Source organism: Maylandia zebra, linkage group LG1 (assembly GCF_041146795.1).
Source record: "Maylandia zebra isolate NMK-2024a linkage group LG1, Mzebra_GT3a, whole genome shotgun sequence".
Taxonomy (NCBI): Eukaryota; Metazoa; Chordata; class Actinopteri; order Cichliformes; family Cichlidae; genus Maylandia; species Maylandia zebra.
The window spans coordinates 37,429,802-37,445,602 of record NC_135167.1 but is presented as its reverse complement, the minus strand read 5'-3'; the positions used below and the strand labels follow the sequence as shown (position 1 = coordinate 37,445,602).

General features: G+C 40.8%; 1 protein-coding gene across 1 annotated transcript; it reads right to left on the bottom strand.

The window, feature by feature from the left end:
• Positions 1 to 1,246: 1,246 nt before the first annotated feature.
• On the bottom strand, positions 1,247 to 14,644 carry LOC112434718 (uncharacterized). The gene is made up of 15 exons (XM_076887568.1): positions 14,196 to 14,644; positions 13,494 to 13,544; positions 13,202 to 13,320; positions 12,714 to 13,106; positions 12,415 to 12,634; positions 12,080 to 12,291; positions 11,820 to 11,967; positions 11,632 to 11,741; positions 11,012 to 11,301; positions 3,358 to 3,479; positions 2,901 to 3,045; positions 2,626 to 2,764; positions 2,464 to 2,538; positions 2,233 to 2,301; positions 1,247 to 1,294 (listed from the first exon to the last, which is right to left on the bottom strand). Exons 2-15 carry the CDS (start codon positions 13,531 to 13,533, stop codon positions 1,247 to 1,249), a joined length of 2,130 nt encoding a protein of 709 aa, XP_076743683.1. The 5' UTR covers positions 13,534 to 13,544; positions 14,196 to 14,644.
• Between the last annotated feature and the right edge of the window lie 1,157 nt (positions 14,645 to 15,801).

Below are 15,801 nucleotides of genomic sequence, written 5' to 3'. Positions count from 1 at the left end.
GACATGGCTACCCACACAAATCCCAGATGCCACGTTGCAGCTTGCAGGCCACATACTACACAGATGGGACAGGAATGGTGACTTCGGGAAGAATAGAGGAGGGAGGGCTATGCATCTACGAGAAGGTTGGTATAACAACACTCTCCTGACCTGGAGTTCATGATGGTGAGGTGCAGACACTTTTTCTTGCCCAGAGAGCTAAGTGCTGCAATAATCACGGCAGTCTATATAGCACCGGACGCTAACGTAAACACAGCTTTCCCTCTGCTGCTAAATGCCATCACTTTTCACCAGCGTGTCCACCCTAATGGCGTCCACATCATAGCAGGGGATTTTAATAAGGCAGACCGGAAGAGACTGCAGAGGGTGGTGAACACAGCACAAAGAATCATTGGCTGCCCCCTGCCCTCCTTGTCTGCCATCTACAACTCCCGTTGTCTCAGCACCGACCTGACCGAGTCCTTTTTCTCTTTCTTTGTTGTTATTGTGTTTCTTGTTCTTGTTTTTCTATTGTGGACTGTACTACTCCACAATGGACAATTTTGTTTTTTATCACATTTTTTACGGCATCTGTGTCCGGAGAGTGCGTGAAGGTCCGACCTCCCATTGTTTACAGCAGGGATCAGCTGTTAGCCCTCGGGGCCTTCGCTGTTCTGCCTACCGCCGAGTGAGCCAACATCCCCCATGAGGTGAGGAGGAAGAGAGGTGGCACTCGGGCTGGGATCGGGCGTTGCAGTAAGGTTAGGAGGTACCAGCCAGCGATTCCATCTGTTATTATGGGCAACGTGAGATCTCTCCCCAATAAAGTGGCTGAATTCGCAGCTCTAACCCGACATCAGAGGAGCTACAGGGAGTGCAGCGTGATGTGCTTCACAGAGTCGTGGCTAACTGCGCTATCTCCGGACTCACACATAAACATCGACGGTTTCCATTTGATCCGGGCCGACAGAACAACGGAGAGTAGTACGAAGAGAGGAGGGGGTCTGGCTGTGTTTGTGAATGATAGATGGTGTAACTCTGGGCATTTATCTATCAAAGAGACGCTATGCTGTAAGGACATTGAGCTGCTAGCAGTTAGCATGAGACCGTACTATCTACCGCGAGAGTTTACACACGTGATTATGATAGCTGTGTATGTCCCGCCCTCTGCTAACGCTGCAGCTGCCTGTGAGGTCCTGCGCACTGTAACCAGCAGACTCCAAACACAGCACCCTCAGGCCTTTGTCCTGATCTCTGGGGACTTTAATCACATCTCCTTGTCCTCCACTCTCCCCACCTTCACCCAGTACGTCACCTGCCACACCAGAGACAATAAAACATTGGACTTATTGTATGCCAACAGCAAGGAGGCATACAACTCATCACCTCTACCTCCCCTGGGGGGCTCAGATCACAACTAGGGATGGTATCGTTTAGGTTTTATCCGATACCGGTGTCAAACCGGTACTTTAGAACTGGTGCCGGTGCTTAAACGGTGCTCGAACCGGTGCTTAAAGAATGGAGAACACAAACTTTGTCCAAAAACCTCTTGTGTTTTTATTTTTAGCAGTCTCTTTATTTCTGCAACACGATAACCAAGTTAGCCTTTTCTGTTGATGCAACATACCTCCTTTGGTTGGAACCGGTGCTTTAACAATGGGAAACACAAACTTTATCCTAAAACCTCTCATGTTTAGCTGTTTTTTTTGTAAAAAGTTAACAACGTTAGCCTTTTCTGCAGCTATAGGGCATAGATGATATCACTCTTGGCTGGAATCAGTGCTTAAACAATGGAAAAAACACAAACTTTGTCCAAAAACCTCTCATGTTTAGCTGTTTTTTTGCAAAAAGATAATCATATTAGCCTTCTCTGGAGCGGCATCGCTCTTGGCTGATGGCATGCCCAGCACAAGAGAAAACTCTTTCAGAAGGCGTTGAGGCTGGGACACACAAGTATTTTTCTGATAGGGCAGATAATTTGGGGAGTGTGTCCCTCTTACTCCACCACCAGGCCACAGGGTCTTGTCCAGAGGGAATTCCTGGCAGTGCTTTGTATATTTCAAGCTCCTTCTGTACCTGCTCTGTGATCGAGGGGACTCTACCTGCTTGAGAAGCAGCCTGTTGAAACTCTGTCCTGTTTCTGGACCTTTCTTAGCTGAAAAACGAAAAAAGAAGTGTGAGGTTTGCAAAATAAATAAAGATCAATTTTAGAATGTAGTGGTAGTGGTTGTGTTAGAAAAACTCTGAAATTACATATTTTTCTGGCTTGTCCATGTCTGCATCATCCACCTCGCTGTGTGCTTTGGGGTCCTCGGTGGGAGGCTATGGACACACAGATAGTAAAAGAGCATTCCTTCAACATAGAAACTACGTCATGATGCAAAAGGACAAGATTGTACACATGCAGTGAAAATACTGTGCAACTGCTGCTGTGGCATTTGCAACTGCTGCTTTCTCCAACCTGTCCCAGATGTCAGTAGCTACCTCACCATCTAGCCTGCCTTTAAAACGTGGGTCCATCATCGTGGCCTCCTTCAGAAATTTCTGAAGGTTTTCATCCTTTAAGTAAAACAAGATATAACATAGGAGCTGATACTGAAAAAGGTAACCCTATTTTTCATGCGCATTGATATTGTCTGCAAATACCTGATATCTGTTCTGCAGAATACCCCAGACTTTCTCTTTTATTGAAGAGGTGAAAACACTGTCTTCATCACATCGTCTGAAATGTGCCTCCAGCTTGGCCAGGATGGGGATGATTTGGCTGCATGTGGGAGACTTGTCACTTGGCACACACATGGTTGACGTGTACAGGACTTTCATGCACTTAATAAACTTCTCTGCCTTGAAAAATATTCACAATGTTAAAGGTAACTGACGTAATTTAGCTCTTACAAGTGATGCTGATGTCATTCACTCACTTGTCCTTCTCCATAGGCTTCCTCAGCCGGTGATCCAGAGCAGCTGCCTGGATTGCATCAAACTGCTCCATAAATCTCTCCACCATCAAGAAGAGAGAATTCCAGCGTGTCATAACTTCAAGAATGATATTATGCTCTGGCAAATCTAAAGCACAGATAGACACAAACATATTTTAAATTACTAAAAGAAGGTCATATGAATAACAATACATCTTGATATGTAACTGCATGTGCTACTTACTCGGGATTGTGTGGCAGCAATTATTTTCCCTCCCAAGTGAAATTGCTCCACAACGTTTGATATTTCTTTAGCCACAACTGGACCTGTTTGTGACTCATAAACTGCTTCAGTGCTGAGCACATTCTGCTTCATTTTGCCTTTGTAGATGTAGTGAACAGTGACTGTGAGGAAATGGTCCTGAGCAACACTGGTCCATCCATCACAGGTGATAGCGACCTTGTGCCAAATTCTGGATGAGGTTGCTTTTCTCCACGGAATACCAAGCAGGTATAAGTGTGTTGGATAGATCATCCCTGGATGGGGGCTGATACCTGGGATTAAGGGCAGTGGACATCTCCCTGAATTAAAAAAATAAAAATTAAATTTATAAAAAGAAAGTGTTTTTGACTTGAAATTTAATTCTTTTTTCCACATAAAATAAATAAAACATATAACCCATCTCCCTGAATAAACAGAAAATACATTTGAATTTGAATTAGATTTTTTTCTTCCAGATAAAAAAGAAAAAGTAAAAACACATAGCTCACACTTTATTCAAATATAGTTTACCTATAAACACCTACATCAGTCTGCCCCAGGGCAGCTGTGGCTACAACTGTAGCTTGCCTCCACCAGTGTGTGAATGTGTGTGTGAATGGGTGGATGACTGGGTGTGTAAAGCGCTTTGGGGTCCCTAGGGGGGCTAGTAAAAGCGCTATACAAATACAGGCCATTTACCATTTACTTACAGTGGGGCAAAAAAGTATTTAGTCAGCCACCGATTGTGCAAGTTCCCCCACCTAAAATGATGACAGAGGTCAGTAATTTGCACCAGAGGTACACTTCAACTGTGAGAGACAGAATGTAAAAAAAAAAATCCATGAATCCACATGGTAGGATTTGTAAAGAATTTATTCGTAAATCAGGGTGGAAAATAAGTATTTGGTCAATAACAAAAATACAACTCAATACTTTGTAACATAACCTTTGTTGGCAATAACAGAGGTCAAACGTTTACTATAGGTCTTTACCAGGTTTGCACACACAGTAGCTGGTATTTTGGCCCATTCCTCCATGCAGATCTTCTCGAGAGCAGTGATGTTTTGGGGCTGTCGCCGAGCAACACGGACTTTCAACTCCCGCCACAGATTTTCTATGGGGTTGAGGTCTGGAGACTGGCTAGGCCACTCCAGGACTTTCAAATGCTTCTTACGGAGCCACTCCTTTGTTGCCCGGGCGGTGTGTTTTGGATCATTGTCATGTTGGAAGACCCAGCCTCGTTTCATCTTCAAAGTTCTCACTGATGAAAGGAGGTTTTGGCTCACAATCTCACGATACATGGCCTCATTCATTCTGTCCTTAACACGGATCAGTCGTCCTGTCCCCTTGGCAGAAAAACAGCCCCATAGCATGATGTTTCCACCCCCATGCTTCACAGTAGGTATGGTGTTCTTGGGATGCAACTCAGTATTCTTCTTCCTCCAAACACGACGAGTTGAGTTTATACCAAAAAGTTCTACTTTGGTTTCATCTGACCACATGACATTCTCCCAATCCTCTGCTGTATCATCCATGTGCTCTCTGGCAAACTTCAGACGGGCCTGGACATGCACTGGCTTCAGCAGCGGAACACGTCTGGCACTGCGGGATTTGATTCCCTGCCGTTGTAGTGTGTTACTGATGGTGACCTTTGTTACTTTGGTCCCAGCTCTCTGCAGGTCATTCACCAGGTCCCCCCGTGTGGTTCTGGGATCTTTGCTCACCGTTCTCATGATCATTTTGACCCCACGGGATGAGATCTTGCGTGGAGCCCCAGATCGAGGGAGATTATCAGTGGTCTTGTATGTCTTCCATTTTCTGATGATTGCTCCCACAGTTGATTTTTTCACACCAAGCTGCTTGCCTATTGTAGATTCACTCTTCCCAGTCTGGTGCAGGTCTACAATACTTTTCCTGGTGTCCTTCGAAAGCTCTTTGGTCTTGGCCATGGCGGAGTTTGGAGTCTGACTGTTTGAGGCTGTGGACAGGTGTCTTTTATACAGATGATGAGTTCAAACAGGTGCCATTCATACAGGTAACGAGTGGGGGACAGAAAAGCTTCTTACAGAAGACGTTACAGGTCTGTGAGAGCCAGAGATTTTCCATGTTTGAGGTGACCAAATACTTATTTTCCACCCTAATTTACGAATAAATTCTTTACAAATCCTACCATGTGAATTCATGGATTTTTTTTTCACATTCTGTCTCTCACAGTTGAAGTGTACCTCTGGTGCAAATTACTGACCTCTGTCATCATTTTAGGTGGGGGAACTTGCACAATCGGTGGCTGACTAAATACTTTTTTGCCCCACTGTACATATTTACACCAATAATTTAGAAAAGACTTACAAAGCTAAGCAGCTATGAACATATTAACTTTTACAGTATTATACAGTCTATAAGATATTATTTTTTATGTCAGAGTAATACAAAATTTTTCACCTGAATGATGGTGACTACTCCGTTGAAAATGGATGGGGATCTTTGACTATAAATTTTGTCACTGCCCTATGAATTTTATCGACTTTTTCTTTGGTCATTTTAGCCTTTTTGGCCAGGGTGAAGGGAGTATCTGCCATCAAACAAGAAGACAGCCGCATGTAACTATGACGGTGTTTGCTAGTTCACCTTACGTGCATTAATTTAATAACGTGGTTAGCCTACTCAACGTAAATTACACATGAACAACATTAAGCTACTGACCCAGAGAAGAACGGCTGCTGCTGCCATCATCATCCGTCATCATTTCTGCTACACTGGCAGGGCTAGGGGCCAGGACTCTACTCTTCAGGTTCTTGGGGGATGTTGCTAACTCCGGGTCCGATAACCAAAGATGGACCAGTCTGTCGGATCAAAGCAGTCCTGTAGCTGGAGGATAGCATCATCTGGAGGGGTTTGTTTCCTTCCTTAGAATAGGGAGGGATGAGGAGCAGGTGAGGTGGTCATATTGTCTCAGGTGGGGGAGGGGTGTTGCTCTGTAGGTCTGTTTGATGTTGCACATGGTCCAGTGTCCTGTCCCCCCTGATAGAACATGTTGGTGGAATTTGGGGAGTCCCCAGCAATAATATGGACTTCCTCCAGGTGCTTTCTCTGCTGTTTACTAATGGACGTGGCCTCTAGATCTGGTGGCCTTTAGGTCTGGTTAGGGATGGGTATTGATAAGATTTTCACGATTCCGATTCCATTTTCGATTCTGTTTAACGATTCGATTCTTTATCGATTCTTTTTGAAAAAGGAGAAGACTAAGGTCGAAAAGCTTAGAACTTTGTTTTATATCTTCTCTTTGAACAATATAGAAATTTAGGAGTAACATGACCTTACAAACCCAACAGTGAGATCTTAAGAGATCCACAGCCTACGGCTCTTCAATGGGGTGTCACAGGGTCCCCAGGAAAAGAAAATGTAAATATAAAATAATAAAATAAATATTCTTCTGTAGCAATAACAAAGTATAACATAAATTATTCTGTAGCAATTACACAAGAATATCCAGTAATGTCCTGCCTACAATTAAACACATTCACTTACCAAAGTGAAATCGGGGGCATCTGCTGTGGCAAATGGGTGCAAGCCTTTGACCACAAACTTAGTCACTGCTCGGTGACATTCGTCTATCCTGGCCTGAGCAGTGACGATACCGGTAGACTGCAGCGAGAACTGCCAGCATCTGAGCCAGACTCTGTCTGTCTCTCTCATCATGGTCACCTAAACGCACAGTAATGGCAGGTTTTGTAATAAGGCAGATCGCGCTAACATAATATGCACTGTTAGTTGATTATTTACCTGCCGCATTAATGGGAGAGGACGTGCAAACGTTACCGCTGCTGCTGGGTTGAGATTCACGAGTCCGGAGCGGAATTAAAAACATGACATTCATTTAAGGTCATCGCGTGTTTTGTGAGCAAATGCTTTTGCATATTCGTAGTGTTTCCTCCCTTAAATGAAATATCTACTTTGCAAGTATTGCAAGTGGCCCTGTTGTCATCCGTTCTCGTAAAGTATAATCAAACTTTTGAGCGTTTGAGCCGCCATGTTTCCTGCCAGGTAAATGACGCTCCGCAACGTGGTGACGTCATTCGGGGCGACTGGAATCGATAAGGGAATCGTTTACAAAAATGGCAAACAATTCCAGGGAATTAAAACAGTGGAAACCGGTTCTCAACAAGAACCGGTTTTCGATACCCATCCCTAGGTCTGGTGAGCAGTGACTGTCTATAATTCTACTGTTATGGGACCTGTCCTGAAGCACATAAGCACAGAGCCCACCACCGTTTTCCTTATGGCAGGGGTGGGCAACTCCATTCCTCAAGGGCCAGTGTCCTGCAGGTTCTAGATATCACCCTGGGTTAACAGGGTTAACCTGAATCACCTGAATTATTTTATTACCAGGCCTCTGGAGAACTTCAAGACGTGTTGAGGAGGTAATTTAGCCATTTAAATCAGCTGTGTTGGACCAAGGACACATCTAAAACCTGCAGGACTCCAGGACACTGGCGAGTTGGCCACCCTTGCCTTACAGAGACTTTTGGAGTCCTGCTAACTCCACTGAGGCATCAGGGATGTTTGGATGGAGCCAGGATTCAGTAACAATCAGTAGACAACACCGCTGTCTGCATCACTTGCTGATCAAAGCGTTGCAGGAAGATGCAACGAAAAAGAATAAAAAGCACAAAAAAGATGCACCGTAGTTGGAAGCGCTGTGCTGCCTCATGTGTCCATACGCATCACTATCTTATAAAAATAATAACACAAATAACATACAAATAACAAAGTTTTACAGTTTAGAGAAAAATTATCATCATTTATGATTAATTTCTGTAATATTCTGGATATTTATAAATGAGCTATTTGTATATATTAAAGCAATTTCTTACATTTTGTAACTTTGTAATATATTTGCTTAATTTAAATTAGTTCGGTCTGTTACTGTTCTTAATGTCTTGGAGCTTGTGTAACCTTACTTAGGGAACTTAGGGAATAGTAAACCTGGTGTTACTATTGACTTTAGACGCTCATGTTAAATCTCTGGTCCACTCCTGTTTTTATCACTTGAGAAACATTGCTAAGCTGAGTTCCATTGTATCGCGCTCCGAATTAGAAATTGTCATTCATGCATTTGTTTCACCTCGTCTGGATTATTATAGTTCTTTATTTACTTGTTTATGTAAAGCCTCTTTGAAACATCTGCAAGTTGTTCAGAACGCTGCTGCAACGCTTCTGACCAAGTCAATGTTCCCTCTAATTTTTCACGTGTCTGAGCGAACACACAAACTCCCTGAGTGGTCCCTTTGACCACTGTGAGCGACATCAGACGTGTGCACTGTGGTCACGCCGGCATCTTATCCAAACATGGTTTATTAAAATAATCAAATTACAGCGTTTACATTTATGTTAGACTACTTTTAATTAACTGCTTTAGCCCACTTACAGTAAAAATTAATAAATAAATCTTGTTCATGAGCTGTGTAGTATGTTAACACTATTGGAAGTAAAAATAACTGAACTCCAATTTCGAAAACACAACTTACTTTTTTTTATTTTTATTTTTTATAAAGCTCTGACTTGTATTATGATGATAATAACACAAAAGTTAGGCGCACACAAATTTTATAATAATTTATATAATATAATGTGTTTTTCTGGATACACTGTGCTTTTTCAGCATTCAAAGATTGATGACACCGTGTCAGAGCACTGGCTATGAATTTCAGAAGGATCAGGCCTTAACAGAAAAGTTAGCAATAGTTCTTTTCCTATTACAGCTACATCCACTTCTGTCGTGCCTAGGCTGCTCACTAGGGCTGGGTATCATCACTGATTTCTATAATCCATTCGATTCCGGTTTTCAAAGTCCCGATTCGATTCAACTTAGCCTCAGACAGTCAGAAATATTATAATTCTGATCATTTATCAGTACTGACTTCATCAGAATTGTGAACATCACAGCAGATGCCTTTGTGTGAAAGTAACTGAGAATAAAACACAGAAAAACATGAAGGAGATTTTCCTGGTCTGGCTTTTTATAGCAGATAACCTTAAAAAGATTCTACAATGTTCTGCATATAAAGTTTAAATTTCTTCAATATTGAACAACAGAAAAAAATGGGCTTTCTTGTCCGAGGTCATTTAAGTGAAAAAAAGAAAAGAAAAAGACAGCAGCCACAGCGCTGTAAACAACGGTAGACTGGTGGGTAATAAGCAAATGAATAATACAGAAAACAGAGATTGGAGACGGGAAACTGTTCTTGAAGTACAGAGAGAGATAGAGAGAGAGAGCTAGCTGTGCATGAAGTGTGATTTTAATAGTCGTGGAAGCAAAACAGCAAAATTCATGACGACATTGATCAAATGTGAAGCGCAGTTTGCTGCTTCTTTTGCTGCTGGCTCGGTGAATTTTGGCTGGAGAGACAAAACCTGCAGCTCAGAATCAGCGCAAAAAGACGTAATCACAGCGCGGACCGGACGCATCAGGATCGCTAAGCTCCGACAGCGTGTCCGTCTACGGGCCGTCGGGTGAGAAAGCCGAGAAAGACAAAGTTGATTCTGATGCGTCGGGTCCGTTCTGTGTTTACGTCTTTGTGTGGAGTCCGTGTACCTGCTCTCATTTGCTGTTTGGTTGTTGTTGAAATGGTTTTGTGAGCTTTAATCTGAGAATCTGGCGTTTCTGGCAAAACACAGTTATGTTTAAAAGTCGATTCAGGATTTAATGAATTGATATCGCTTTATTCAAGCTACTCACCTCCCTCTCTCCACCTGCACTTTCAACTGGACCACGGCCAATCAGAGAGGTCCCGCCCCTTACTATCTCTGATTGGTTTAGTCCACGATAGGGGCATAACATGTGTCTGTTGTTGACCACAGGGAAGGTTGCACTGCAAAAACCCACCTCCTTAATACTAGAAAAATACACTTATTTTTGGTGAAGATTTGCTTAAAACAAGTGAAATTATCTGCCCATGGGGTAAGTGTTTTTTTCTTAATAAGATTTCTTGAAATAAGAACAATATCTAGATTTAAATAAAGCTAAAAATAAGTATTTTACACTCATTCCAGGGAACAAATCAGAACATTGAAACTTAAAATAAGCTTTAACCACTTATTGTAGGCCACAAATAAGATAATAAAGCTAAAAATAAGTCTTTTACACTTATTACAGGCAACAAATTAGAACAATTGAAACTTAAAATAAGCTTTAACCACTGATTGTAGGCCACAAATAAAGATAATAAAGCTAAAAAATAAGTCTTTTACACTTATTCCAGGCAACCAATCATGGCTTGAAACCTAAAATAAGCTTTAACCACTTGTTCTAAGTAAAATGTTGAAGAAATTAAATCTGAAAATAGGCATAAAACACTTATTCTAACAAACAAATCAAGGCAAATAATCTAAAAACTAGTACATTAAATCATTTTTAAGAAATTTCTTCTTTTTAAATTTAGCTAAACACTACTTTAAGATTATATTGCTGATTAAGGACAAAACAAAACTGAAACAGAGTAAAAGTGTCCATCTTTATTTGTCCACTTTAACAATAACCTGCAGATAATAAAGATACAATTGAACAGTACAGGTCCAACATTATGAGTTTGTTTAAGTGGTTTCAACATTTCAACAGCCTTAGAGGTTTCGCCATTGCCCCATTAAAATTGACGAGTGACATAGGAAGACCACAAAGATTCAAATTTCTTCCGAATGACACCAAATACCACAAAACTTGTCTGGGTGAGTAAATGAACATTTTCCATTTTAGAAATAAGACCCACATTGAAAAAACAAACAAAAACAAAACAGAAGTGCCCTCTCCTAATCTTATCTGAAATTTACACACTACTTTCCAGTAAATGCATGCCATTCTGCCAGGGCTTTTCTGTAAGATGATGTAGTGTCATGCTCATGAATGGCATCCTGGAGAACTTCTGTCTGAATGACAGACAGCAGGGTTGCCACGCATTTGGGGTAAGTCAGATGGAGTGCATAAAAGTATGCCATCACATATATCATAGCCTCACCAATTTTTTCTTTGTCAAATGTTGTAACTGGTAAATTACCAACAGCAATGACACACTTGCAGCCATCGAACATCACTACTGGACATGACAAGCTTCGTTTCTGGAGGACAGCATCTGGATCTTCTGTAGGCTGCAAGACACAAAAGACATGACAGTCAACATCTTATGTTAATTGTATGTTTTTTTGCTGGGAATTGGTCATAACGTTGGAGATGTCATTATCTTGTTCTTTGTTGGTTACACACATTTTATAGTAGTTTTGACTTATGGTTTATCAAGCGACTCCTTATGTGACCACACTCGTGTACATTAAATACGTTATAAATTAATGAAAACAATAAATTATAGATTTAAGTCTTTCGGCTGAAACTGAAAAAGCATTTTTGAGTCATGTTTGACCGAAATATTTTGTTTGCCAAATTTTCTGTAGATCTTTATAAGCAAATTTTATAAAACTTACCTTCAGGACATGTAGAAATGCTTCAGAAGCATTCCCCATCTTTTTTGGTGGATGGGCAGGTGTGGGAAAGAGGGTTGGAAGAGCCTTCATCAGTGCAAGGTGGGCTTCAGCTGGACAAAGCAGAAACAAACCTTCATAAACATAAATTTTAAAGGATGAGAACTTTGTATTCAAATGGTAAAACTTACTTTTGTCCATGGTCATTGGTGGATTCATTGCCTTCTTTGACACACCGTAGAACTCTACCCTGGAGCAGAATTCTTCCCATCTCAGTTTTACTTGACTGATGAACTTGTTGTTGTGGGGATCCAAAATTCTGCGAAGCTCACCCAACGCCTACAATAGGTTTAAAAAAATAAGTAGACAAATAAAATCAAAATAACTTTACTACCACACCAAATATATTTGAAATTAAAGTGATTATTTATTAACTCTTCCAAAAACTTACATGATGCAATTCTTTAAAGCATGGATATGCATCCAAGATGAGGCAAGCTCTGTTCTCCTCTTTCATGGTGTCTGAGTCAATGAAGGATCTTCTGGCTTCAAACTCGAGGTCTAATAGCTGGGACACATCTTCTTGGTTTGGTTTTGCCTTCTTACACATTTCTTGTAATGTTTTGTAATGTCTTGCTTGTATTTGCCGACTATCCTTGTCAGCTAAGATAGAGAGAAGTACAAGAGCATTTTGGTTTTTCATTGTTACTGAAGTAGACTTCCACAAAACATTAGCTACTACTGGCTGTGTGTTGATAACCATTTTACAAAATTACTAGTACTCACATGAAGTGGAGGCATTGTCAGAATTTCTGACAGGTGATAACAGAGTAGATGCACCACTGGAAGAACTGCGATCAGCATCTTCATCATCAGCTTCTTCATCCCTTGGGTAGAGGTCAGTGAGCCTTCTCTTGGGCCGTCCCCTCTCCGGTGTTGGTCCTTGCCTTTTTACTGGGGTTTTCATATTTTGCAGCCTTTTTTGTAACTTGGCATTAATGCTCTCCTGGTGAAAATACATATATATCATGCCCCCTGAACAAAACAAAATGATTTATATATGAGACACAAATACAAGAACTTACGTGTTTTACGCTTGCATCATTATCCTGCAGCATAGGATAATATTCCACAACTTTTTTAGCCATTGCAGTGATTTCGGTCTTAGAGGGGTATCGCTCCATTTGGCCTTGGCTTGCTCTCAAAAGGGACACCATACTTGTGATTGTATTTCTCACCAATCTGCATCTCAGTTCTTTTGACATGACGCATGCCTGTTCCCTGCCGGAGCAGGCCAACTCCAGGTAACTCTTTCGGCATTGCTCCAACTCACTGTCGGTGTACAGAACATATTCCGGAGGACTGGGGAGCTGCAAGGTTTTCAGCTGGCTTGCATTAGCATCAGCAGTTGGAGGGCCTGTTGCAACTACCCTGGGTGAAGAAGTTGTTTCAGGTTTCTGTGGTAGCGGATGGTCTTCCTGGTTTAGGGTGAGAAAATAAAAATGTCAAGTACTGCTAAAATAAAAGCATACTTTCTGGAGATTAGTTGAACTAAATATTTTTTACATAATACCTCAGGATGAATTATTGACCACACATGTTTTCTTCTGAGAAAGTGCTCAGGCCCAGAAAAAAGGTCCCTCAGATCATCACGGGTCAATGTTAAAAGCATGCGCTCGTCAATGCTTGCAGCTAACAAAAAGACAAACACCAGTTAAACTGTGCAAGCACATAACTGCACAAACATAACTGTTTTTTTAATATATATATATATATATATATATATATATATATATATATATATATATATATATATATATATATATATACACACACACACACACAAATATATTATCAAATATAACCTTTAAGGACAGATACTGTTACATCATCCAGCTTCTCCATTGCTCAGTCACCTGCAAGACAAATGTTTACAATTAGTGTTATGTTAAAAACATTTGAAAAGTTGAATCTTAATTGAGTCCCATGAGAATCAAATTGATTCACGTCAAAGAATCGTTTTGATTGTTCAACATTTTTACCCTTTTTAAAGCTATTATAGAAAAGAAATGTCCAGACAGCCCGGCTGAGGTCTGAAAGGGTTATACAATATTGCCCGGTGAACTTTTACTCACCCAGATTTGTGTCATTGAATTTCATCAATAAGATTATGCTGACTAGGGCTGCCAGATCATGCATCCATTGGACGTAAAATGTACAGCTTATTGCACCAGCAGTATCTGCTCTTACATAACGATCATTAGCTTATAGCTTTAAGTGTTTAAGGTATGTGCTAACTAAAAATAAAGGCAAGATGATAGTTTATTACATTTTAAAGAAATTTGCAGATTGCTCATTGCTATCTAAAATATAAAAGGACACCGGAGTATATTCTCCAGCATCTCACACTTCTGATAATCAGTTGTCTGCTTGACGTTTATTCAGCTGTGTAAAAACTATAACTTTAATCTCAGCCAAACCGATTTACTCAGGAACAAATAAAATACTGAAAAAAGCCAAACAATAACATTTTTAAGTTATTTAAGTGACTTATATATCATGTTCACCTGAGTAGTGAAAGACGGCGGTGGTTTTGAAAATGGTTCGCCCGGAGTCCGGTGTTCTCACGGCTCTAGTGAGCGTTAAACCCCGGCTAGCTATCGAGCTAGTGGGTAACAGACGTCTCCGAAAACGTCGGAGCGCTTTTGAAAATATGTGGTGTCTTGATAAACTGTCCAGATATTTGAAGTTTACACGGCTACATTCTCGCCTGAAAATATGTTAAACGTTTATTTTGTGACCTAGAAAGAGTAATAAGAGAAATTTTAAAACTAACTAGCTGCCGCCATTTTTGGAAACTGAGCTAGGCCGCGCTATGAATTCTGGGATACAGCTTCTTCTTCTTCTTCGGGGTTTAACGGCAGCTGGCATCCTTGCACATACAGTGCTGCCATCTTCTGTTTCAATTTTGAATCGATACACAGCGCTACTTGTTTTACCAACCAGCCTGATTCCTGAATAACACTGTTTTGAGCCCACTTTAATAAATCCAATTAATATCAAAATATTAATTTAAACCCACACCTTGTGAGGGAATACAAGCAGCTAGTAAATCAGTCAAAGACAATTGGAAAACCCTGAATGTGGTTAATTAGCTCTCTTGCTAATTGAAAGAAATTCTCAGTGTGCCTATTAACTTAAGTTAATACAAACGGCTAATACTGCCCCTTATAAATAGCATAGCTAGGAATTCTCACAACATTACAGTAGATACTTCACTAAATAATGTTCTCTGAACCACATGCGAGGGCTGCTAAGCTAACGCTAGCATCCGTTAGCATGCTACATTACTCCTTCCCGCGCTCAAATTAAATTTATTATTCTGTCCGCTTGACTTTAAAACAGTGATTAGACTACACACTACTTACATTCGAAAAATTAAAATTGCTTACCTCTCTTTCTTGACGAAGCTTTCTCTCACAGTTTTTCTTTCAATGCTCAGGTGCAGAAGATTCCTGTGACTCCAAATTCAAACGGAGTTGGGTAACAACTAACATGGAACACGAAGGGGGGTGCACATCTCAATTTTTGCTTCTATATACAATTTAGTGGTTTGTACGTTCATAAAACACAGTCAGTATGATAGGTAAATTTCTTCTTCATTGATTTAAAATAAACTCTTATAGGTGTTATTTCATTTTACCTTATTTGTGACCATTTTTTGTTTTTACAGCTCCAGTTTGTAATACCCCCCTCCCCCCATGAACTTGGTATTTCCCAAACTAGCGCGGCAACAGCTCCACACTGCAACATATTTTTTGCTTGACTTTAGTCTAATACAATGGCCTGTTGGAGGTGTGTGATTTGCTTCATCTTTGTGGCGTTAACATTGAAGTCTCTCTTAAGTCACATTAATACTGCACACAGTCGCAGTCCAGATTTCCGTGTCATTTGTGGAGTCGATGGATGCGCCGAGGATTACCGTGTTTTCAACTCGTTTTACCACCATCTCAGACGCACACATCCACAATACATCTCCACTGGGAACCCGCCTACAGGATGGCTGACAGCTTCATCCGATGCAAATGTATTAGGAGGCGAAAATTTTGGTACAGCCATTTTTGCCGACTATACTGCCGAACCCAGACAAACTGTTAGCAATGGCAATGGCAC

Bases quoted from the DNA above. Each gene is read 5' to 3' on its own strand.
- LOC112434718 (XM_076887568.1), bottom strand. From the start codon at position 13,533: ATGGAGAAGCTGGATGATGTAACAGTATCTGTCCTTAAAG. The intron at 13,107-13,201 runs GTATTATGTAAA...ACCCTAAACCAG, and splicing joins GGTCAATAATTCATCCTGAG to GAAGACCATCCGCTACCACA. The intron at 3,046-3,357 runs GTCGCTATCACC...TCTGTGCTTTAG, and splicing joins CATCCAGAATTTGGCACAAG to ATTTGCCAGAGCATAATATC.